We start from the raw sequence: 24394 nt of genomic DNA on the forward strand, positions 1-24394 counted from the left end.
CCTGCTGCTCCTCCTGTGACAACAGTCGCTGCCACACTGGCTGCTGCTCCTACTCCACCTCCACCTCCTCCTCCTCCTCCTCCTCCTCCTCCTGCTTCTGCTCCTCCTGCTCCTCCTCCCAGCTCGGGCTCAGACACTCTCTCCTGAGGAGGCGTGGGCGGCGGCGGGCGTCCCGGCGGCAGAGGAGGCGGCTGAGGGGGGCTACGGGGTCTGCTGGTCAAGTCTGCAGGGGGAAGAGGAGAGAAGGAGGAGTGTCAATACACGGTGGGAGGAGGAGCGGTTGAAGTGAGGGAGGAGAAAACCGAAAATTAAAAGCTGTAGGCAGCGTTGACGGGTCCTCGCACACGTTGGAACGTGGCGCATGCCGAGGTTTGGTTCATGTCAGAGTGCGATGGAAATGTGGGCCAACAATACGACACGAAAGTGGCAAAATGTCAAGTTTCTGATTGGCTCGGGTTCTAGAGCAGGGGGAAGCGTTCTGGCTCAGGTTCCACAGTGACAGACGGCTAGTCATACATATCAGACATAAACATTAAAAGGCTTTGCGCCGGCCATTACAGGACAAGATGTTCAGCCGGCCGATTAAAAGGTCCGACGGGCTGGATGTGGTAGTTTGCCCGCCCCTGTTTTAGAGTATGGCTGTCTACCGAATGTCTTGGACGTAGGTGAAATGTGGTACAAATGTGAAACAATGTAGGCCCCCCCTGCTGGGGCTTGGACCCTAACCAGCCCTGCTGGGGCTCGGACCCTAACCAGCCCTGCTGGGGCTCGGACCCTAATGAGAGCGAGCAAAAGACTCGGTGGAACAAGTTTATGAAGTCTCACATGCGCACACACACTCGCAAACAGACACACACACAGTTGAGTGCTTCTCACTTACACACAGTCAGAGATGGGGGTTGATGGGGAGTCGGGATGGCGCGTGGAGGTGATGACATCACAGACTGTGGGTCGACTGCCGGCTCGGTCTCGGCCTGCAGGAGCGGGCGGACGATACAACAGGGAGTCAGAGGAGACGCACGGATCAGCTGATCTGGGATCAGTCCAGATCAGCTTCAGGAGGATGAGAGTGATGAAAACATGGCGGCAGGCACACGTGAAGATGCTCAGCATGTCCGCCACCCCCATAACCGTGACCACGGCCTCGTACCTGGCTGTCGGACGGCGGTGGCGCCCACGAAGCTGATGAGCGTGACATCAGAGGCGCCGCCGGATTCCAGCGGGATGGGGTGGACGCGGAAGTGCTCCAGCATGTCGAAGATGGACTGGAACCATAGGTGCTGCACGCGGCACTGCCCGTCCTCGTTCAGCGACAGGCGCAGGTGCTGCCGGGGACGAAGAAGGAGGAGGAGGAACCCCGAGTCAACAGACCGGAAGGAAGTGCGGTGTGCTCGTGCGGCACGGGGCGGGAAACCCCGACGACTCACCTTGGCCTTGCCCTGGAAGTTGAAGGTGAGGACGTACTCGCCTCGCCGCGTCTCACTCTGGCGCACCAGGAAGACGCCGTGGCTGGCGGGGCCGCCGGCCAGCACCAGCTGGGCTGCTTTGAGGCGCGACAGCGTGCCGTGAAACCACTGGCACTCGCTGAGCGGGTGCTCCACCGCCTCTGCCGCCGGTGGCACCACCTCCGAGAACAGGAAGGAGCCTGAAACAGGTTGTTACCCCCAGAGGGACAGTCGTTACCCCCAGAGGGACAGTCGTTACCCCCAGAAGGACAGTTGTTACCCCACAGATCACGGCAGCGTCTCGACGTGCTGAATCAACGCTTCAAACTGAAGTCAACTCATCCTTACCTGTGGCATCCGGCGTCTCTGCAAAAGGTGTGCCCAGACTGGCCCCGCCTCCTCCGAGGATCCGAGCGTCTGGTTCATCGAGAGGAGCCCGAGGCGGCAGCTCCGGTGGGAGGGGCTCCATGAGGGGGGAGGAGCCTCCGATCCCTCCGTAGCACACTGAGCGACACATCCAGTCAGCTTAGAAAACCCACCAATGACAGAAATGTTTGGTGGACACTCACCTTGGGAAAGCCGGTCTCCGATTTCTGGCGTCCCACTGACGTCCAACGGACCACCACACACTCCCTCTGCGTCGTCCTGCTCACTGCGGGACGAAAGTGGAGTTAAAGTCCTCGGAACACAGACTGATGCAATCGCGCAGATGAACAGTTACCTGAGGCAAATGCCGTTCCTGATGTCGCTGAGCCACGCTCTCATCTGGACGGCATCTCGAGTTTCAATCACGTACTGCGCCGAGCCTTCCAGCTGACGGAGAAAACACAATGACACTTCATCAGTGGCAGCCGGGATGCTCGCCCTCCACCCAAACACCTCCCGTGGAAACGACCAGGGCTGATCAGTCTGCTCTGGCTGTTAGGGCCGGACTCCGATATCTATACATTTGAGTTGGCTTATATACACTTTGCTGCATTAATAAAAAAAAAGAATATAAATATAAATAAATTGTAAGTCATTCATTTCTAACCGGAGCACAGAAATTGCTATTCGGACCAGACAAACTAGTTTTAATCTGACTTGAGCAAAGAATACTAAGGACCTCCAACAAGTGCTTACCTGCAGCAGGAAGGTGTTCTCACCACAGGGTGGAGCTGTGCTTACCTGCAGCAGGAAGGTGTTCTCCTTGTCGGGGACCTCCAGCGCCGTCGTGCTCCTCACGTCCACGATGGAGCAGCAGGGAACGGTGAGCCGGGGCTTGGAAGACTGCAGAGCAGAGTAACATAGCAGTGAATGACGTAGCAGCGAGTGACGGGGCGGGTGGAGGCTACGTCAGTGTAGATAAACAGATCATTATGGTGACCACCTAGTCCTCATTAGGAGGTTGATGCTCTGCTGGAGCGGCTCTCACCAGGAGCTGGAGGACTGAGGACCAACGCCGGAACTTTCCTAATTTGTTTGGCGACACTCAGTTTTTTCTCTGGTCTTTCTTTTGCCACATATTGACAAATGATCAGTTATTGACAAGTTAAAATAATAGAAACATGAGGAAGCACATGCCAAACCTCCATTACCTGCTTCAGTTCACCTGTACAGCATCATATGATGGATGAGCTCACATCAGGTTTGTTAATAGAGCATCAGAACCTTGTGAACACGTGAACACATGAACACGTGAGGGTGGAGGTGGAGGTTCTGGAGTGACAGGCGGTCCACCTGTCCACAAGTTTTACATTTACACAAACGTTCTGAAAACAATTTCCGTATCCATGGAAATGGCATAAATATGAGAAACAATGTTTCCATGTTGGGCCACTAGTTGGAGCCGTTTTTAGTTTTAGTATTAAAAGCACACACACACACGCCGCAGAGAACAATGAGCTCTAAACATGAACAATCGGAGAACATGGTCATTCTAGTGGACAAACGCCATGTAGGATTGTTATTAAGGTAACTGTCAAAATAAAAGTACCAAATTCCAAGAGAATATGGACTGGAAGTCCTGACACCACGGAGGAAACTTTGTTCCGATTGGCTCCACTAAAACTACTAGTTACAGTCGTGACCAATACCAGGACCAGGACCAGAGTTTCAGAAAAGTTTGGCGCCTTTTCCATTGAGACAAGTTATGTCCAGCGGCTGGGTTTTAAACCAACATAAGGAGAGCTGAGCTCTGACTGAAGACAGGAGGGAGAGACTCAAACACTTACTTTGGGAGGGATGAAGAACTCCAGGTAGTACTCCTCTCCGCGCTCACCGCCCTCTCGGTCCCGCTCTCGGAGAACCAGTCGACACTTGTGCCACCGGCCTCCTCGCCACGGCACAGTTCCACCGCTGGCTAACGGCTGTGCCGGACAAGCGGCGGCGTTACTGTCGGCGGCATGGTGCAGCAGACCGAAGGAGAAGCCCGAGAAGCCGTGGCCACTGCTCAGCTCATCGCTGGATGAGCTGACGCTCACGCCACCTTCCCGCACCAGCCGGCCCACCTTCCTCGGAGGTCCCATGGCGGCGGCGGCAGCAGCGCTGCTGCTGGGAGGCAGCGCCGAGGAGGCGGCGGAAGTCGGAGTGAGAACGGGAGGAGGCGAGCGCGACAGTCTCAGCTTCTCCAGGCGATGACTCCACTTTTCCTTCTCGCCTCCCTCACCGTTGCTCCGCCGCCGATCACGGGCGGCCTCCGACAGTGACAGCGAGGTGGCGCTGCTTGAGGACGACGGCGGCAGAGAGGAGGAGGAGGAGTGGGGGAGGGAGAGGGGCATGGACAAAGACACGGGCATGGAGGAAGTGGGAGTGGGGGGTTGCGTACCAGAGTTCCTCTTGGAGGCGGAGCCTAAGCTGGCGTCCTGTACACCCATAGTGTAGCTGTAGCTGGAGGGCAGCGGGCTCTGTGCAGCGTCACTGGAGGAGCTCCGCCAGTGCAGGATGCCCCGGACGCTCCCCCGCACGCTGCGGCCCACGCTGCGCAGCGAGAAGCGCTTCTTCAGTTTGTTTTTGGAGGCGCTAGTCGCGCCGTTTCCTTTGGTGGCGGGCGGCAGCGTGACGGACGAGGGCGTTGCCTGACAACCGTCGGCGTTGTCCATTTCGGAGGACTCCCGCTCCTCCTGCTCTGCGTCCTCTCCAACAGACGCCACCCCGAGCCAGCCGTCCTCCTCTTCTTCCACTGGCGCCTCGCCGTTACCGGGTGCCAGCACGGCGTTCCTCTCCTCGCGCCTCCCGTTGTTCCCGCCGACCGAGGAGCAGCACGACGATGAGGAGGACGGCGGGAACACCTGCCCGTGTGCGTACGAGTCCTGAAAGCGCTCCCCGCTGCGGTTCTCCAGTACCAGCCGCGCTGGAGCCGGTTTGGATGCAGCACGTGTGGCATTGGTCTGCGGACATGGGGGGATGGCACCCCCGGTGGCCGAGAGGGGTGAGACCGCCTCCTCTTCTAGGGATGTAGCGTCTGACTGGGGAGCCCAGCTCGCCATCTCATCCCGGCCGGCAGCGCAGCTCGGTGGCAGCGCCCCCTCCAGCTCGCTCTGGAAGTGGCGTACAAAACGGTCAGTGAAGCGGCGGCAAAATGCGGCCGCTGAGTCGGTGGAGTAGTGCGGGTTCTCCAGGAGGAATGCCCGGAAGTGGCGCGCAAAGTCGCCGGCGGCCACGCGGGCATGAAGCTCACAGAATTCGGTCCAGCTCAGACATGGTGAGGGGGACGGCGTGGGGGTGTCGGAGAGAGAAGAGGGGTGAGCCGGGGGCGGGGAGCTCACCAGCGGAGGGAGGGGTGGGGGGCGGGAAGACAGGGGCAGCAGAGAGGGGGAGGGAGGAGAGGGGGAGGGGGAGGGAGGCAGAGGGGAGGAGTTGGCAGCCGCACGCGGGCTGGGCGGAGTCAGCAGAGAGCCGTTCATCCTGCTGACGACTGGATTCAGTTCAAACACACGGCGAGGGCGAGGGCCGGCGGGACGACTCGGATCATCAGATCCAAATTCACAACAGAGAGACGTGAAGGTCAAACAGCTTCCTGCTACATCGTCCTGTCGGGACGTCCGATCAGTCACAGCAGCTCAGAGGAGTCACAGCGCCGTTGTGGACCGCACCACGAGTCCCACATCCACATCCTGCCACAAAACACACAACAAACCGTAACTTCACAACGTCGATGGGAATCAATCACAAAAGAACAGTCGTGACGGAGGTTGGAGAAGCACAGAAAAGTGGTGCTGCTGCCCAACATCTGACTTCCAAGCTGGATTCAACAGCAATAGAGCTCAGACTTCTGTGGTTCGTCAAATGAAGGTTCCAGAATGTTTCAGGGCTATTTAACACTGGGTTGGGGGGGGGGGGGGGGGGGGTTCACTTTCCTTTTAGAGATCGGATCAAACCGCCTTGAAAATGTCTTGCAGTTACACCAGCTGCTGGTTTGGGGGCGCTGTGGCCTGAAACAAACACTGAGCAGAGAGGAAGTCAAGAAGAAAACCCGGCTCATTGATTGGTCCAGACCGAAACCTAAAGCTCCACCGCTTTAGCCCGTGGTGGCTAGGCTAGTTAGCTCGTGGCTAATTGGTAGCCACAAAGAACCGAGGTATATAGTCTTCAGACCAGATATTAAAGAGTCTTCCTCACTTATTCTTCCTCACTACTTCACGTCTGCCTGCGAGATATTTTCCAACTTTTTCTTTCCGAGTCTGCTTCTTCTGATTCACGTGGTTAGCTTTGTTTGTTTGTTTGTTTGTTTACTACCCAGAATACATTGCGCACTACGTCACGTCCTCTCCCCCGCCCACTAGAAAGATTGTTTGTAAAGGAACCGAGACCGAGGTCTTCAAGGAGACCAGAGATCTCTTGTCAGCTCTGGTTCAGAGTTGGTGGGCATGTTCACGTCGCCCAAAACAAAACGTTTTTTCCCTGAAGAGAACTCTGGTTCGGACCAAACAGGGGCATGTGAACACGCCAATAGGAGGTCTTCGAGAGACTCAGGTTCTGGTCTGTGCCACCTCATCATGTCGGAAAACATTTGGTTTCACCACTGAAGCGACGCGTCACATCTGAAGTAGCTTCACGCTGTTCAGGAATCGAACACCGTCGAGTTTCACGTGCGGCCGCAGTCACAGCTCAAACGTCTGCTTTTCTTCATTCTGAGTTTCTTCACAGAGAAATCCTCATTTAACAATCTTTACTGTTTGGAAGTCAGTGTCTGCAGCTCATCGACAGCAGGAAGTGAACACATCTGTTCAGAACTGCAGATTCTTTCTGATGCCAATTGCCCTGTATTGTTTTTAATGCACTGTTTTAACTACCGACTCTACGCTATCCTTGAGTGGCGAGAAAGGCGCCTTGAACCAAAATGTATTATGAAGTGAGAAAAATAATGAGTACAACAACAGAGGTTTCATATGGCGAGGAGATATTTAAATATTACTGCTTGTCCAGAGTGCCGATCGTCACTGACCAATCAGCAGGCGACTCCGCCTAATGGAACCGTACCAATGTGCTCGCTACCTCAACAGAGGGGTGGCGAAAAATGGTAACTGTTGGTTAAGGTTGTTTGGGTATCATTCACAACTTTTGTCAGTGGGGACCTACGAAAACCTGTCTTGTCGTCTAGTCCCGTCCTGCCTTGCCCGGTCCTGCCTTGCCTCGTCCCGCCACAGACTGCAGTGGGACCGCGGATTTAAAAAGAATCCAGGGATCCGTGCGGATGGGAAGAGATGGAAGCTTTTAGCTGCAGAGTCCAGGACTTTATTTGGGGGTAAATTTTATGTGACTGAAGCGAAGAATATTCACAGTGAGGTTTAAATTGGACTTGTGAGGAAATCCATTGTCAGTACTAGTAGTACATGAGGTTGATGTGTGAGACTCTCGGGTCACTTCAGGGTTCATCAATGTTGAGCCTCATCGGACGTGTTGAGTTTCACCTTCTTACAGCTGAAACTAGTTTAAACTAGTGGAACCTGAGGTCTCGCAGAGGATGAGAATCACTTGATCTACATGCAGTGCTTCTGGGGCAGGTAGAGCTGGAAACTGAAGTGACAGGTTGATTTGGGGGATTCATTTGTTGGTTCACAGAATCTGTGTGGCGATAAACCTTGTGGTCAGTTTACCGTCATCTGCGGGGAAAACGGGCTAACGCAGGTTTGAAGCTGCGTTTCCAGGCAGATTTCCCTGCTCGGTCCGGTCCGATTGCTAACACGAAGCAGCAGCTCGTCCAGCTCCGTACGGACGCGCTAACAATAGCAGCCCCGTGTCCCTCTCGCTGCACTGCAGCCGCTCCGTGGCGGCTCGGCTGGGACCGGCTCTACCCGGCCCGGCTGTCCCAGCAGAGGAGCTTTCCGCCGCGGCTGCCTCGACCTGCAGCTCCGATTCCAACAAACGGAATCACCGACCGAAGAGGCTCCCGGGGCTGAGCTAACGTTAGCCTAGCTCTCTAGGATAAAAGTGTGCGTTTCTGCCGCCCAGCGGAGCGCAGCGGGTCCCGTACCTCTACCTGTGCGCCACCGCGGCCCGCTGTCTTGGTGCGTGTCTGCGGGTGGAGCTGGCTCCCGGTTCACCGGCGCTCCGGGCCACATAACGGGACGATCCTCCGCTAACGGCGGCTGTTGTTTGGCTAAATGTTGCTATGCCGAGCAGCGCGCCGTGAGTCTCGCGCTGATCGCAACTCTCGCAATGTTTGGGGCCCGCGAGAGCCGCGTTCTGACGGCTGCAGTAAAAAATAAACAAAACAAAACAAAAAAACATCTTCAACTGAAGCGTATTACATTCACGTGAAAAAAAAGAAATAAATCGACTCTATTTCTCTGAATTAATGAGATAATTATGAGAAAAAATAAGTATACATTTTTTTTACTCTGTTTTTCTGAGTTTGAGATAATGGTTCTTCTGAAAACAAAAATCGGCTCTGTTTTACTGAATTTATGGATAATTATCTCATAATTATGAGAAAAAATAATTATATTTTTTTTACTCTTTTTCTGAGTTTGAGATAATGGTTCTTCTGAAAACAAAAATCCGCTCTGTTTTACTGAATTTATGAGATAATTACCTCATACTTTTGAGATCAACGATCTCATGATTATGTTGCAGGAGCCAGGTATGCAATGTGCTGCTGAACATTGGTCAGACTTTTTAACAGGGCATGACTCAAAGCTAACAGGGTCAACATATCAGGTATTTACATAGAATTTGTATGTTACATGTAAATAATGTGTCAGGAATTGTGATGGGCAAATGAGTTCTTTAGATGGTACTGAATGATTAGAACTAGTTCATTAAATAGATTTGTTCAAAAGATTCATTCACCAAATCAGTGCTTAGTGGAAGGAGCCCTGACTGTGTACCACAGTACGTTCAGCAGCGCAGTACGTCCTTTTAGCCAGAACCAGTTTGGGGCTGGACTCTGATGCAAACATCTCCATGGGGATCCAGAATTTTCAGCAGCTGCCTGATTGTCTCTTGTGTGACCAGATAACCTGCCTGAATGCATTTCAGATGCATCATCTTATACCCATGAAGCATGTCATATATGCCCAGTTGTTCCTGGAGAAATATTGCAAAATCTAACAGATCCGAGCCGTGTTCATGTCTGAACAGCCGCAGTTTCCTGAGGTGCCTGTGCAAAATTGACAAACTAATAATACTATCAACAATACTTAAAGACAAGAGTCATCTCCCAATATCTCAAACCCAAATGTAAATAAAACTGAATTAAAATTGAGACTTGGGGCATGCTTGTTTCCTACAACGGTCTAGTAGAGCTTCTGCTTGGAATACGAACCACTGTCCCATTAATGCAGAAAAACAGAGTCAATTTTTATTTTTTCATGTATGCAATATGCTTCCATAATCTTCTGCTTTATAACCATAATTTATTCAGAGAATAACTCCTCTGTTTGAAAGGGAAGTTAGCCAAAATCGTTATCGTCAACGACTGAAAGTGTACAACAGAAATGATTTGTTATCCCTGTAGCGTTTCTTCAAACAAATCATTTAGTAATTTGTGATATTTAGAATACATATTTAATATTTACAATGTATACTTGGCAGTAAATAAATATTATATATACACAGAGTACAGCAATAGCGCCATATAATACTTAGAGTCACCGTGCTGCTACAGTCACTTTATTGCTCTTTTAGAAGAGCAATAGAATAGAACTTTATTTATGTAACACTTTTCACAGACATGATTCAAAAGGTTCTTTACAGCACTAAAAACAGAAAAAAAAATAAACATATTTAAGAGCATGAAAAATATAGAAGCAAGAAAAACATACATAGTTATCCAAGAAAGTAAAATTGAGCAGCTCCAGGTCAAAGGACTGCCTGAATAAAAATCTATAATAAAGTTTTGAATGGGCAGATGGATGGATGTACAGTCAGCTGATCAGTATGTGGTCAGGTGATCAGTATGTGGTCAGCTGATCAGTACAGGGTCAGGTGATCAGTACAGGGTCAGCTGATCAGTACAGGGTCAGGTAATTGTAGTTAACCATCGCGCTTCTCAAATCAAATCAAACGTCTACATTTTCAAGCTTTCCTTGTTTTTCTTCATTAAAGTGTGAGTCAGCAGGTGTCACCTGCAGCTCCTGAGGAGAGACTCTTCCGTCCTCTTTGTCCTTCCAAAGCCGGCGGGTGAAGGTGAGTGTCCTCCTCCTCCTCCTCCTACTCCTCAGTCACTCTCACTGCTGGTGCTTGTGTTGACCGGCGGGGAAAGTGCCGGTGGACGTCTTGTTGAACTGCGTCACAGCTCGTCTGCAGATCAGCGTGAACCAGTAGAGCTGGAGGGGCCACAGCAGAGCGGCCCCCAGGTTACACTGCCAGGGGGCCGCCAGGGGGGCCTCATACACCCGGATCGATGCGTACCTGCAAGACAAGCCACAGGGTGCATTTCACACAGCCGAGCTTCTCTCCCAGGTGGCAAAGTCCACAAGTACAAGTACAGGTTACAGGTGTAAAAGGCTTCTTCTGGAACATGGAGACGAAATACAACTGGAGGCTATTTCATTAACATTTTGGAAAAAAAAGTTAAGAATAAACTTGAAAAACTTGAATATTAAAGACAATTAAAGCTGCAAGCAGCGTTGAACGGGTCCTCGCACGCCCCCACATTGGAACGTGGTGCATGCCGAGGTTCGGCGCATGTTCAGAGTGCAATGGAAACAATACATGAAAGTGCAAAAAATAAAATGTTTAAACCCCCGCCCAAGAAAAGTCACAGTGAATGTACATCACCCGGTGGCAGGTTCTCAGCGTGGCACCAGTGTGAGCCTGCAGCTCATCATAATAATAATAATAATAATAATGATATAATAATAATAATAAAGGCGGCGCTACCTGCTGTAGGCGTAGTACAGGTAGGGGAAGAGTAAAACCCGACAGCTGAAGAAGGTGAGGATCATGATCACTCCGTTGACTTTGTGCAGCAGAGTGTGTTGTTTGTTGTACTGAGGACAGAATCAAGTAGAACAACAAGAAAAATCTAAAGTTTGTAGCGATTGTGGAAGTGGCAGCCAATCAGGAACGTCCTGATGGAAGATCAGTCATCTCCATTGATTCCAGTCCGCTGAGCGACGGGGACCGAGAGAAACACAACCTGTGAACCAAATGTACAGTGAACTGCTCTGGGGCAAGACCACACATCGCGGTCTTCATCACCAAGTAAAACCTGCAGGAACCGCCGCAGCTTCAGACCTCCGCCATCTTGGCTTCCTCCCAGGAACCTGCTCAGACATGACAGGCTCTTGGTGAACAAGTAACGCTGGTATGGGAGAGAACGTGGTGGTCATGAAACAACCACAGACCAAAACAAGAGTTCGTAAAACAGACAGACAGTCGTGAGCTTGACTGTGTGGACTCTTTTAAAAAGCATGTGAAGACTGCACTTTTCAGAAAAGCTCTTAGTTAAATTGGCTTTTAATTTCTATTTTGTTTTATTATGTGGCTCCTGGTGTTTTAAAGTGACATATCTTTTATTATCCACTGTGTAATGTTGCTGCTATTGTTTTAGTTTCACCTTGTTGTACAGCACTTTGTGATTTTATATATGAAAAGCGCTTTATAAATAAAATTTGCTTACAGACAGACAGACAGACAGACAGACAGACAGACAGACAGACAGACAGTTAGTTCAGCTTGAATCACTTTACCTGAATCAGGACTTTTCCCAGAGAGACAGACGGAGTGCTGAGCTCCGCCAGGAACAAGACGGCCTGGAAGTAATCCCCTCTGCCCTGCCTCCACCACTGAGACACACACACACGCACGCACAAACACAAACACACACATTATTTACTACCTGGTTTGGACGAAACGTCTCCACCTGTTTCTGCGGCTCCACCTATCTACCTGTGTATCTGTGTGTGTGTGCAAAAGAAAGATCCATAGCGGCCAGCTAAGCCCCGCCCGTGCGCGCAGTGTCAGTTTGAGGATGAAGGTCTTCAGTCCATGATCAATACACCCACGTGGACGTTGCCATAGTTACCACAGAAGCGGGGAAGCAGAAGGTCACCATGAAGATGTGGTGCAGCACCATGAGGAACTCTCTGTGCAGGAAGCCAACAATGGTGGCGCCCGTCTCCTCGTGACCTTTGACCTGCAGCTTGTGGCGGTAACACAGGAACATGGCGTAGATGTCGTAGGCGAAGTACGGAGAGGCGAAGACGATGTAGCGGTCTGTCAGCCAGTGTCTGAAGAGGAGAGACTACTGCAAGTTACCACCTGCTGCTCCTCCAACGGGTGAACAACCCAACGCTTGGTAATTTGTGCTTCACAATGATTGGAAGAGACGACAATGAAGTTGATGGAGCCCTCTCCCTCATGATGACCTTTAACCCCACCCTCTCCCTCACGATGACCTTTAACCCCTCCCTCTCCCTCATCATGACCTTTATAACCCCTCCCTCTCCCTCATGATGACCTTTAACCCCACCCTCTCCCTCACGATGACCTTTATAACTCCTCCCTCTCCCTCATGATGACCTTTAACCCCTCCCTCTCCCTCATGACCTTTATAACCCCACCCTCTCCCTCACGATGACCTTTAACCCCTCCCTCTCCCTCATCATGACCTTTATAACCCCTCCCTCTCCCTCATCACGACCTTTATAACCCCTCCCTCTCCCTCATCATGACCTTTAACCCCTCCCTCTCCCTCATGATGACCTTTATAACCCCTCCCTCTCCCTCATGATGACCTTTAACCCCTCCCTCTCCCTCATGACCTTTATAACCCCTCCCTCTCCCTCATGATGACCTTTAACCCCTCCCTCACGATGACCTTTATAACCCCTCCCTCTCCCTCATGATGACCTTTAACCCCTCCCTCACGATGACCTTTATCCCCTCCCTCACGATGACCTTTATAACTCCTCCTTCTCACTCATCGCGACTTTCACTGAAATTTGAATCGTTTCTTTCGATATAAACTTTCTGCTGGACGACATTTTCTGGCAGAAAGTTTCACAAAGTTCTGTCCTGCCTGAGCTCAGATTTGATAATCAAATGTGGCTCAAACCTGCGCTGCACTTTGACTGGGAAATGAGGAACACACACACACACACACACACACACACACACACACACACACACACACACACACACACACACACACACACACACACACACACACACACACACACACACACACACACACACACACACACACACACACACACACACACACACACACACACACACACACACACACACACACACACACACACACACACACACACACACACACACACACACACACACACACACACACACACACACAGGAATAGCTCCTTGGGGGCGGAGCTTCCGTGGTAATGAGATTAGACAAGCAGACGGTTGGAGGCTGTAAATCCTCCCATCAAACTCTAGTCCTCTCTCTTTCTTCATGAGTAAATTTGTGGTGATGAAAAGTTAAAAGTGGAGTTTTGTTGTTGTGAGGACGAAGTGGACGTGACGGCCTCACCGGTCCTCCATGATGTCGCTGCAGGACGAGATGACGACGCAGCCGACGGACGAGGCCATGATGGCCTGAAGAGACGACAGCAGCCTGGCGGGAAACACAGCCACAGTCTGGGGTCAGAGGTCACTGCAGCAGGACGGGTGGGAATGAGAAACATCAAGCTGAGAAACAGAAGCTGCTCCAACACCTGACGTGGTTCATTAACAATAACAAACATCTGACGTTCATCACAAAGTTTTTTCACAAGGTCCCAACTTTTTAGGAAAAAAACTACACAACCTCAAGAAGAAAACATTCCTAAGTGTGTGGTGATGAAGGTTATGGATGATGAAGGTTATGGATGATGATTGTTTGGGGTGATGAAGGTTTGGGGTGATGAAGGTTTGGGGTGATGAAGGTTATGGATGATGATGGTTTAGGGTGAGGAAGGTTTGGGGTGATGATGGTTTAGGGTGATGAAGGTTTGGGGTGAGGGAAGTTTAGGGTGAGGAAGGTTTGGGGTGAGGAAGGTTTGGGATGATGAAGGTTTAGGGTGATGAAGATTTGGGGTGAGGAAGGTTTGGGATGATGAAGGTTTAGGGTGATGAAGATTTGGGGTGAGGAAGGTTTAGGGTGATGAAGGTTTGGGGTGAGGAAGGTTTGGGGTGAGGAAGGTTTGGGGTGAGGAAGGTTTGGGGTGATGAAGGTTTGGGGTGAGGGAAGTTTAGCGTGAGGGAAGTTTAGGGTGAGGAAAGTTTAGGGTGATGAAGGTTTAGGGTGATGAAGGTTTGGGGTGAGGAAGGATTCTAGTTCATCCTCACCGTGTCGATACAACAGCAGCGTCTCCTTCGGTCCAACCAATCAGACGTATTAAAAAGTGTTTGATCAGCAGGAAGAGTCCGGGGAAGAAGACGGAGCCGACGGCCGCCAACGCAAACATGACTGCTGCTCCGTGTGTGTGTGTGTGTGTGTGTGTACGGTCCTCGGAGTAGATGAGGGGGGAGGAGCCTCCTGCTACCACCTGTCAGAGGGGGGCGGTACTAAGAGGAGGATTACACACATACACACACATACACACACACATACTCTGACAGAAAACATCTTAGACGTGACAAAATGACTAAATTGATATTTGGCACCATAAACCTTTAAAACAGCCAAAAACAAAAGTAAGCAAAATAAAAAAGACAAAACATGTGACAAATTTTTAAAGCCGCTTAAAAGTAACCCAACTCGCAGAAAGACACAAATATAACAGAGAAGTACAGTTCTCGACGGGCTCACCTTCTCAAAGACAAACAGAAGAACAGAGCCGACGTTAAAAACAAGACGTGTTTCCAGCAAAGTGACGGAGAGAAAAAGTGACAAACAACCACAGAAAGAAATTCGAGGTTTGACGGAAGCAGAAACAGACTCCTTCTTCTCCAGTGTCCATTTATTTAGTTTTCATTCACTACTTTAAACAGGTTTTAAGAAATTCAAGTATTTGTCAAGAACACAAGTTTAAAAAAAAAAAAAAAAGAAAAACTAAAAGAGACAAAACGTTTTCTATTTAGAAGAAAAAAACATCAAGGTTGTTTTCCCAGAAGAAGAAATGAGAAGAAGAAGAAACACAGAACGGAGAGACGAGGAGTTTCTAGCGACACGATAACGAGTCTGGAGGGAAAACGACCAATCACAGCCTCAAACACTAAAACTGCTTCTTCTCATTGGTCGTAGCTCAAATTCCACTCAAGAGACCAACTCGTCAATGAGAAGCTACGAGAACGTTCCACCGGAAAAAAAAACAAACAAAAACTAATCAGATTACCAAAAGAAAAAGTAAAACTCGGCTAATCATCAGATCAACTTCCTGCTAAGATGAATTAAATTAAATGAGCACGAAAACACGTGGACAGACTCAAAACGTTTCACAGCATTCAAACTCAGCAGCTCTTTACTGATGTACACATGCAGAACCCGGGGGGTGGGGGGGTGGGAATGGGCACTGCTGTCCCTTTAAGGTGTGGCCACGCCCACCCGTTCAACAGGAAGTGGATCCGTGTGCTACTTCCTGTCACTCATGGTTTCATGTGATAATGTCCAGATCAGTGTATCGATGTTCATGTAGCATCACTGGCCAGCAGCTCCAAGTGGGTTAGGAGCTGCACAAGCCACGCGGCTTGTACAGCTCCAAGTGGGCGTGGCTTGTACAGCTAACTACGCCACAAGAAAGAAAAAAAAGAATCTTGTCGGTATGTCCAGTTTCACAAACCATCAGCATTAGAACATTATAAAGGTTTGAAAACAGGTCAGGGTGAGAGGGTGAAAGAGTGAGAGGGTTAGGGTGAGAGAGTAAGAGGGTCAGGGTGAGAGTTAGGGTTAGGGTGATAATGAGAGGGTCAGGGTGAGTTAGGGTTAGGGTGATAATGAGAGGGTCAGGGTGAGTTAGGGTTAGGGTGAGAGAGTTGTGGTAAGGGTGAGAGGGTTAAGGTGAGAGGATTAGGGTGACAGTGAGACGGTCAGGGTGACAGAGTTAGAGTTAGGGCGAGAGGGTGACAGAGTTATGGTTAGAGGGTTAAGGTGAGAGAGTTAGGATGAGTCCTGGCTCCACTACCTGCCTACATCCTGTCATGTCCAGTGTTTTCAGGAACACTAAAGGTGTGGTGAAGAAGGGGCGTGGCCACATGTCAAACTGTTGGCTTTCTTTACTCTCAGGTCTTCCGCAAGGAGGCCGACCACCACTAGAGGTCGACTCCGCAAGGAGGTCGACCACCACTAGAGGTCGACTCCGCAAGGAGGTCGACCACCGCCAGGAGGTCGACCACCGCCAGAGGTCGACCACCGCCAGGAGGCCGACCACCGCCAGAGGTAGCTGACCTAGTTGATCTCTGGCGGTCGGCCGTAGACCTTCAGCCTCCAATTTGTTTATTTTCCACTTTGAGGTAACGGAGATCAGAAGCTTCAAACTCCAAAAAGCCGGAAACACACTCGCCAACAGACACTCAATAAATTAAACGCTGGCGTGGCGTCCTGTCTCACACAGGAAGTGGCGTGGCGTCCTGTCTCACACAGGAAGTGGAGGCAGAGCGGGGAAATGGCGAGCCGGCTGGTGGCGGCTGCCATCTGCTACATGTGGCCAAGTCACTCAAACACAGGACAGATGTGGGAATGAGACATGGGGGGCTGATGGCGGTCTGGTCCCGGTGTTCTGGTCCGGTCCGGCCCGATGCCAGCGTTGTGGTCCGTCCCCGGTGTTCCTGTTTCTTCCGTTTTAATAAATCGTATTGCACAGACCTGGAATGACTTCAAAACTCAACTATGCATCAAATCTATAAAACAATTAAAACCATGAAAGTCTGTGAAGAGCAGGAATCCGCCACGCCCCCGCCACGCCCCGGCTACGCCCCGCCATGCCTCAGACACATCAGCAGCTTGTTGTACTCAGCAACAGGTCACTGAGGGTTCGATCCCTGACGCGGTGGTTCAGTGTGTTGCCGCTCCTCTACACAGATAAAAGGGGAAAAGTTCACTGAGGGTTCGATCCCTAATGCGGTGGTTCAGTGTGTTGCTGCTCCTCTACACAGATAAAAAGGGTAAAACAAAAAGGGCCAAACTGAGCGGCCGGTAAAACACTCCGTCACACTGCCGCCGCCGCCGCCGCTGACCCGCCGGGCAAGCGCTCATCTCTCCTCCTTCCTGGAAACCTTGGATGAGTGCCAGGCCGTGGACCTGAGCAGAGGACAGAGGTCACACAGCCGAAGCAAACAAGACATTTCACTTTTATTCAATTGTTACATTCAGGATTTTCTTTTACAAATTGAACCCGATGAACAAACTTTCAACACAATGTTTCAGACAGACAGACAGACAGACAGACAGACAGACAGACAGACAGACAGACCTGATGAAGGTCTTGAAGGCGGCGCTCTGAGGGTTGATGCACAGCGGGACTCGTTTCCCCTGCTGGTGCTCGGTGATGAATCGATGGATGAGCTCTGACGGAGGAGGAAACTAATCAATACCAGTGATCTGACGACGACTGAAGGCGAGACGCTCTTCACTGACTCGCCGCGTCAGCATCTCAGACCGGGATGGAACCGACGCCCCTACCTTTTCCCTGCCACACCGACAGCAGGCTGTTCTCGTAGCTGTGGCTGAACGGCCGCTCGGCCACCGGCTCGAAGTCCCGGGTGTAAACTCTCCCGCTGGGCACCGAGTAGCAGCACTGGCACATGCAGGTGTGGTAACGCAGACGGCCCTCGTCCAGGTACGGGTGGGAGAGGGCGTCGCTGCCGGAGATCCTTTTCGCCTGGACACAACACAGGACCTTTAGTTTACTGTGACACAGCCAAACAGAAACAATCACCAGGACACCCCGACAAATCCTGCACGTTAGCACTATAGCTGCTAACACACAACGACATCTATTTCAATTAGCATTAACAGTTTACTCATAGTCATTCATTTTCACATATCAGCATTAGCACTACCAACATCCACTTTACACATTAGAGCAAATTGTTCATATGAAATTATTATTTGACAAAGTTTATGTAAATTTCAATTTACTGCCAAATGGCTTTGACTTTTGGTACAACCAATGGAATTACTGGAATGTCTAAGCCCCTCCCCTTAAAGAGTGAGGTTACCACTCCCATTCAGCGCGAATGGCCGATACATCTGTGTGTGTGTGTGTGTGTGTGTTAAACTCACCGGGTCAAAGACCAACATGCGACAGAGCAGGTGAACGGCCTCGTGGGTCGCTCCGTCTGACAGCATGTAGAGCACCGAGAGCGACGGCTGGGGAGGACGGACACACACACGCACACACGCACACACTTAGATAAAATCTAACGATCTTGTCTGTTCCAATAGTGAACGTCTCCAGGGAAAGGTGTGAGGTTACAGAGCTAACCACTGCACCACCATGTCACCCCTATCAGAGCCCTGGGACAATTACTAACACCAACTTTACAAAGCAACTAGTTACTGTTACTTTCAAAGTAAAAGTAGTGTAAGGCAGGAGGCCTGGTGAAGTGGAGGTAAAGACACAGATTGGATTCCCGGGGCGAGGGTCTCTGTGTGGGGTCTCCTGAGCTTCCTCCTGTCAGGAAACTGTATCTGTAACTCCAGCCAGTGGTGGTAACTAGTAAATGTAATCGAGTACTGCTGTTCAGTGGTGATGTATCCAGATGCGTACCGGTTTGTGAGGCCCCCTCAGGATGTGGGCTCTGGCTCCCTCGCAGGCTGACGCCAGGGCGGACAGGGGCGGGGTCCCCAGGAGGTCTGTGATCAGGTCCAACTGGGGGGGAGAGGGAATGAACCAAACTATGAAATGGGGAGCTGAACCAGACAGTGAAGGGGTGAATTGAACCACCTCAACCCAGAGTGACCCCAGGGTGGACCCGGAGTGACCACAAAATGGACCCAGAGTGACCCGGGGGGGGGTCTCTCACCTGCTGGATGGGGCTCTGAGCCTGGAAGAGGATGCGTCGTCCCAGCAGCTCGGCGAAGATGCAGCCGACTGACCAAACGTCGATGGCCGAGCCATAGTGCCGGCAGCCCATCAGCACCTCTGGCGCCCGGTAGTACTGCGTCACCACCTCCTGGGTCATGTGACGCGACGGGTCAGGCTCCTCCACCCGCGCCAAGCCAAAGTCGCAAATCTGAGAAGGGACGACAAACAGTACGGTGAGGTAGGGTTAGCCCTGTGGCCCGATAGCAGAGGTCACAATGTGGAGGTACATCTAGTAGAAGGTCGTGTAGACACTGTGGGCCAGTTCTGCTCAGTGGTACTATATTATGGAATATGTCGATGTAAGTGCTGACATAAGGCAAGAAGGTGTACAGGCTTGTACTACTGCATATGTTTTGAGTAAGTCCTCTCGCTCTGAGGCCAGAACAGGACCAGGACTGGACTAGGACAGGACCAGGACAGGACCAGCACTGGACTATCTCTAAGATCAGGAACACGTTGACTGAGATTGATGCAGAGAAATTAATCCATTGTGTGTTCCTTCCAGAGTAACGAACTCTGTTATCAGGGTGAAACATTAACTGCTTCTTCAACTGATGGAAAATACTGCAGGAAGTCCTGACAGGAAGTCCTGACAGGAAGTCCTGACAGATCACATCACTCCAATATGAGCTTAATGTTCAATCTACAACAGAATTAAAAATCCTTCTCAACAAGCAGCTCCATTGTCTGTTAACGACCATCTGATCCACTGGGTTGTCAGTGCTGCCCCCCAGGTATTCTCCCAGTAGAATGGAGGCGGAGCTTCCAGCTCTCAGGCTCCTCCCACGAGGAAGCAGCTCCCAGGTTCAGTAGAGAGGCTGACTCAGTCTCTACTGTGAAGGTTCGGCTCAAGACTCTTTGCCGTCGATAAAGCTCCAGTCGTGGTACCGATCTAAGGCTCCATCACGTCTGCAGCCCAAGACCGAGGTCGATGCCAAATCACAAGGAAACAGACACCAGAGTCCAGGTGAAGGGACTGAGAGGCCTCAAGTACCAACAGGCGTCTTCTCTGTTACCTTGAGCAGACAGTTGCTGTTCACCAGCAGGTTTCCAGGTTTGATGTCTCGGTGGAGGATCCCAGCTGAGTGAAGGTACTTCAAACCTGAAGCGCAGAAACACAAATCAAACATCACCTGATGCTGATACGGCCTGCTGACTGTCCTCCGCCAGTGGAGCCATCTTGGTAAGAAACGTGCATTTGCAGGATGAGCGGCAGGGGGAGGAGGGTTGGTCAATGAAAATCCTGTTTGTGCAAACAGACACTAGAAGAAGCCCAGGAGCTTCACTTATAAAACCTTACGGAGCATCCAAACCAAAAGTGCTGGTGTACCTAAACTGTGAAAGTACCATGAGCACAAACGAATCTGATTTATAAAATTGTGACTCCGTTAATGTGTAACTTGGGGGAGATTCTACAATATTGATTGATGGACATTATAAAGTGAAGCACTGTGATCAATCAGGTTCACTTCCTCTCAGCTCAGAGGTTTGGAGCAGAGCTTCCTCACTGCTCTTCCTTTACTTTTTACATTCACTTCCTTTGAGGCTCCGCCCCCCGGTGAGGCCACACCCCCCAATACGGTTAGAATTCTGCAAGGAAACGCCACCAACCAAGGAGGTGGTGTTGCGTTTCACAGTTTGAGTTTATAAATTAAACATTTGTTTGCAATAAAGAGGTATGGAAGGTGTGTGTGTGTGATGAAAGGACGACCCACCTCGAAGGATCTGATAGAGGAAGACCTTGATGTGGTCGGTGGTGAGCGGCTGAGGAGACACGATGACTTTGTGGAGGTCGCTCTGCATCAGCTCTGTTATCACGTATCTGTGAGGCAGCTCGCTGTCAGGGAAACTAAAAGCAGCCTCGCACGGCACCGGGACACTTTCACAGTCACGTGACCTCACCACGACATTTTATCAAGTCAAAAAAAAAAAAAAATTAAAAAGAAGAAGAAAATATTCAAACACAAACTTGATGTGAGACAGAACATGGAGCACGGAGAGTTGGGCGGTGCTGGAGTCGCTCTGGATGGTCGCCACAGGCCGACCTCTCATCAGCCCCGTCTCCGACCTCAACCAGTATCAGAACACACCGTCTCACTCTGCTTCACTCTGCATACATCAAATGTTCTTTAAAAATAATAAATAAATAAAACACCACACATCTATAGGTGGTTCTACCCTTCAGGGGCTTCGACTAATGAAGGAGCTCATCCAAGTTACTTTACAGGCCGCTGACCACCAGAGCTGCTGCACACGTCCAACAGGAAGTGAACTAAAATAAGAGGAGGAGGAGGAGGAGGAGGGTCAGAGCAGACAAAGGATACATCTCTTCGAAGCAGTCGATCTGTGGAGGCTGGAGGATGTCCAGAGCCGACAGGACCTGAACACAGAAACCATGTGAAAGGTCAACTGGACGGTCAAGGTCAACCGGAGGGTCAAGGTCAACCGGAGGGTGAGACAGGCTCTTTACATTGTCGTGCTTGAAGAAGCAGAGCATGCGCAGCTCTCTGAACACCCTCTTGCAGGACACCAGGTTCTGAAAGACATTGGGCATCTTCTTCAGAGCCACTTTCCGACCATCACGAGGGTCCGTCACTGACCTGAGAACGAACGAACACACACACACACACACACACACACACACACACACACACACACACACACACACACACACACACACACACACACACACACACACACACACACACACACACACACACACACACACACACACACACACACACACACACACACACACACACACACACACACACACACACACACACACACACACACACACACACACACACACACACACACACACACACACACACACACACACACACACAAATTAATAGTTTTTCTAGAAATAAACAAATATTTACCTTAAAAACGTAAGTGAACTCTGAAATAAAGACACAAGATAAAAAAACCTTCTAATAATAATAATAATAACAGTAGCGCCTGTACCAGACCACGCCGAAGGCTCCGTATCCGATGGGCCGGTCCGGTTCCATCTCCGCGGGGCTGGGCACCTCGCTGGCCGGGTTGCTGTAGGGCTGAGGCACCGCCGCTCCCCCGCCGGCACTTCCTCCGAGAGCCGTAGGATGACGGGGCGTTCCGGCTGGGGCGGCGGGTCCGGTCAGGCATGGCGTGGCGCTGAGGCCGGTGGAGGGAGCTCCGCAGGAGGAGCTGACGCAGAAATACTTGTGGCCGAGTTCCGATCCCGGGAACAGATCTCCACAGACGGTCTGCTGGCGACCGGCGCCGTGAAAGGCCATCGTCCCGGTACGGAGCTCTGGAACCGGGCTGCAACTGGCTACACGGCGAGCTTCATCAGCGTCCTGTGGAGTAAACGGGCTCAGTTAACCCAGATATCCCACAGTTAATCCAGATACTGCACACAACTGTATTCATACTACACTTCTGGGTTCACTTCTGTGTGCGTTCCACAGCGTAACGTAATGATCCTGAAAATATCTCCACTTCTGGTGGCGGCATTCTCCTCTGTTCCTAAAGTAGTTTATGTTTCACTCCAGGAGTTCTGAGCCTTTGGATCTTTATTTGCTTTTAAAATGTGATTGTTCAGACAGGGAGACGGAGCATCTCCTCAGAGCAGTGGACTGCAGGGGGAGGACGATTTTGACGTTACGTGGATTCTGCGTACAGGAGGACACCGACAGTATGGAGGGGCCTTTAACTTCAGGATTAACTCTGGTTTTCTTATGGAGGAGACTTCAGGATTAACTCTGGTTTTCTCTTAAAGTAACTTCAGGATTAACTCTGGTTTTCTTATGAGGAGACTTCAGGATTAACTCTGGTTTTCTCTTAAAGTAACTTCAGGATTAACTCTGGTTTTCTTATGAGGAGACTTCAGGATTAACTCTGGTTTTCTCTTAAAGTAACTTCAGGTTTACTCTGGTTTTCTTACGGAGGTAACTTCAGGATTAACTCTGGTTTTCTCTTATCCAGGTAACTTCAGGATTAACTCTGGTTTCCTCTTATCCAGGTAACTTCAGGATTAACCGTTTTTTTCTTATCGAGGTAACTTCAGAATAAATCGGTTTTTTTTTATCTAGGTAACTTCAGGATTAACTCTGGTTTTCTCTTATCCAGGTAACTTCAGGATTAACAGTTTTCTTTCTTATCCAGGTAACTTCAGGATTACCGATGCTAGTTCACTTCTTACCTGATAAATCACCGTGGTAACGGACCCTGAATGTCTAACCTGCTGTGGACCAGGGTTTGTTCTAGATAAGTGGTCAAAACTCCGCCACCTGACCAATCAGATCGCATGGAAAATGACCTGCCCATTGTTAGAAGATCCTGATGCACTGCTTTAATTCAATTCATCTTTATTTGTAATCCTTCAAATACAACACAGTTTCAAAGCTGAGCAGGGAGGAGAAAAAGTATTTAGAACAATCTTTTTGCCATAATAAAATTAACCCTGGTGTGTTAATCCAGGTAACAGCGATATCCTGGATATTATTGCAGGTAACAGAGATATCCTGGATATTGACCCGGGTAAAAGAGATATTCTGGTATGTTAATCCAGAGTCGAAGGTCCCTGGTCACTGAACCGGTTAACCCAGCTAACAGTCTCAGGCAAGCAGCCAACCCATGGCTTCATCATCATTACAAATATCTACACATTCTAACTTTTAGCACCAATATGAGCCAAAACATCAACACTGTGCCTGTAATTCTGTAACGAATACATAATTTCAACAGTTAGCCACCATGCTAACTAGCTGTTCCAGGTAACTGGTTAAACCATCGCTGTCTCTGACCCACATAACTACCGCTGGTCGGCTGTGTTGACCTACATATTGCTATATAAAACCAATTAAACGTTATTAAATAAAACATTAATACACACCCAGCCCGGCCGAAGGCATGGCACAGTTGCGGGCTTGAAATGGTGGATAAGCTGAATTAGAGCAGCTCTGCTCGACTCTCCTGAAGCTGGACGCTCGCTCTCCGCAGCTAGCTATGGATGTAGCCGTACAGTTAGCTCTGGAAGTAGCAGCACAGTTAGCTCTGGATGTAGCCTCACAGCTCGCTCTGGATGTAGCTTCACAGCTCGCTCTGGATGTAGCTTCACAGCTCGCTCTGGATGTAGCCACACAGCTCTGGATGCAGCTTTACAGCTCGCTCTGGATGTAGCCGCACAGCTCTGGATGGAGCTTCACAGCTCTGGATGTAGCCTCACAGCTAGGTCTGGATGTAGCCGCACAGCTAGGTCTGGATGTAGCCGCACAGCTCTGGATGTAGCCTCACAGCTAGCTCTGGATGTAGCCACACAACAAGCTGCTTCTAGCCTCCGACCTCCCGCTGCCCATCGCCCCCCAAGTCCCAGTGAGGAACGTCTCGCCCCGGCAGCCTGTGCTCTTTCCTGGGTGAAGGCTCATCCAGCAGGCCGGTCAACTCAGCTGTTTTAGGGACCAGCTGGAGCTGGGGTGGCCACTGTAGCGACGGCTACAGTCAGCGGGTTAGCAGTCGGTGGAGGAGGAGCCGTGAAGCCGGGTGGGGGAGGGTGGC

General features: G+C 50.4%; 3 protein-coding genes across 4 annotated transcripts; all 3 read right to left on the reverse strand.

The window, feature by feature from the left end:
* Positions 1–88: 88 nt before the first annotated feature.
* Positions 89–8015, reverse strand: sh2b1 (SH2B adaptor protein 1). The gene is made up of 10 exons (XM_080487293.1): positions 7900–8015; positions 3659–5539; positions 2613–2714; positions 2167–2258; positions 2015–2097; positions 1794–1949; positions 1428–1645; positions 1151–1325; positions 881–974; positions 89–223 (listed from the first exon to the last, which is right to left on the reverse strand). The coding sequence occupies exons 2-10, from the start codon at positions 5327–5329 to the stop codon at positions 202–204; spliced, it is 2613 nt and encodes an 870-aa protein (XP_080343419.1). The 5' UTR covers positions 5330–5539; positions 7900–8015; the 3' UTR covers positions 89–201.
* A 1189-nt stretch (positions 8016–9204) lies between these two features.
* Positions 9205–14849, reverse strand: LOC308125174 (ceramide synthase-like). Of its 2 annotated transcripts, none has more exons than XM_080488711.1 (6): positions 14172–14849; positions 13375–13458; positions 11926–12103; positions 11564–11659; positions 10752–10861; positions 9205–10280 (listed from the first exon to the last, which is right to left on the reverse strand). In XM_080488711.1, exons 1-6 carry the CDS (start codon positions 14288–14290, stop codon positions 10097–10099), a joined length of 771 nt encoding a protein of 256 aa, XP_080344837.1. In that variant the 5' UTR covers positions 14291–14849; the 3' UTR covers positions 9205–10096. The 2 variants fall into 2 exon arrangements, with proteins under 2 accessions (XP_080344837.1, XP_080344836.1); XM_080488710.1 differs by having other exon boundaries at positions 11899–12103.
* Positions 14773–24365, reverse strand: nlk1 (nemo-like kinase, type 1). The gene is made up of 12 exons (XM_080488708.1): positions 23733–24365; positions 21821–22194; positions 21321–21450; positions 21175–21230; positions 20566–20672; positions 19867–19952; positions 18789–18998; positions 18533–18634; positions 18046–18132; positions 17443–17641; positions 17234–17327; positions 14773–17061 (listed from the first exon to the last, which is right to left on the reverse strand). The coding sequence occupies exons 2-12, from the start codon at positions 22129–22131 to the stop codon at positions 17013–17015; spliced, it is 1431 nt and encodes a 476-aa protein (XP_080344834.1). The 5' UTR covers positions 22132–22194; positions 23733–24365; the 3' UTR covers positions 14773–17012.
* Positions 24366–24394: the final 29 nt, after the last annotated feature.

Source organism: Lipophrys pholis, assembly GCF_963383615.2.
Source record: "Lipophrys pholis genome assembly, chromosome: 19".
Lineage (NCBI taxonomy): Eukaryota > Metazoa > Chordata > Actinopteri > Blenniiformes > Blenniidae > Lipophrys > Lipophrys pholis.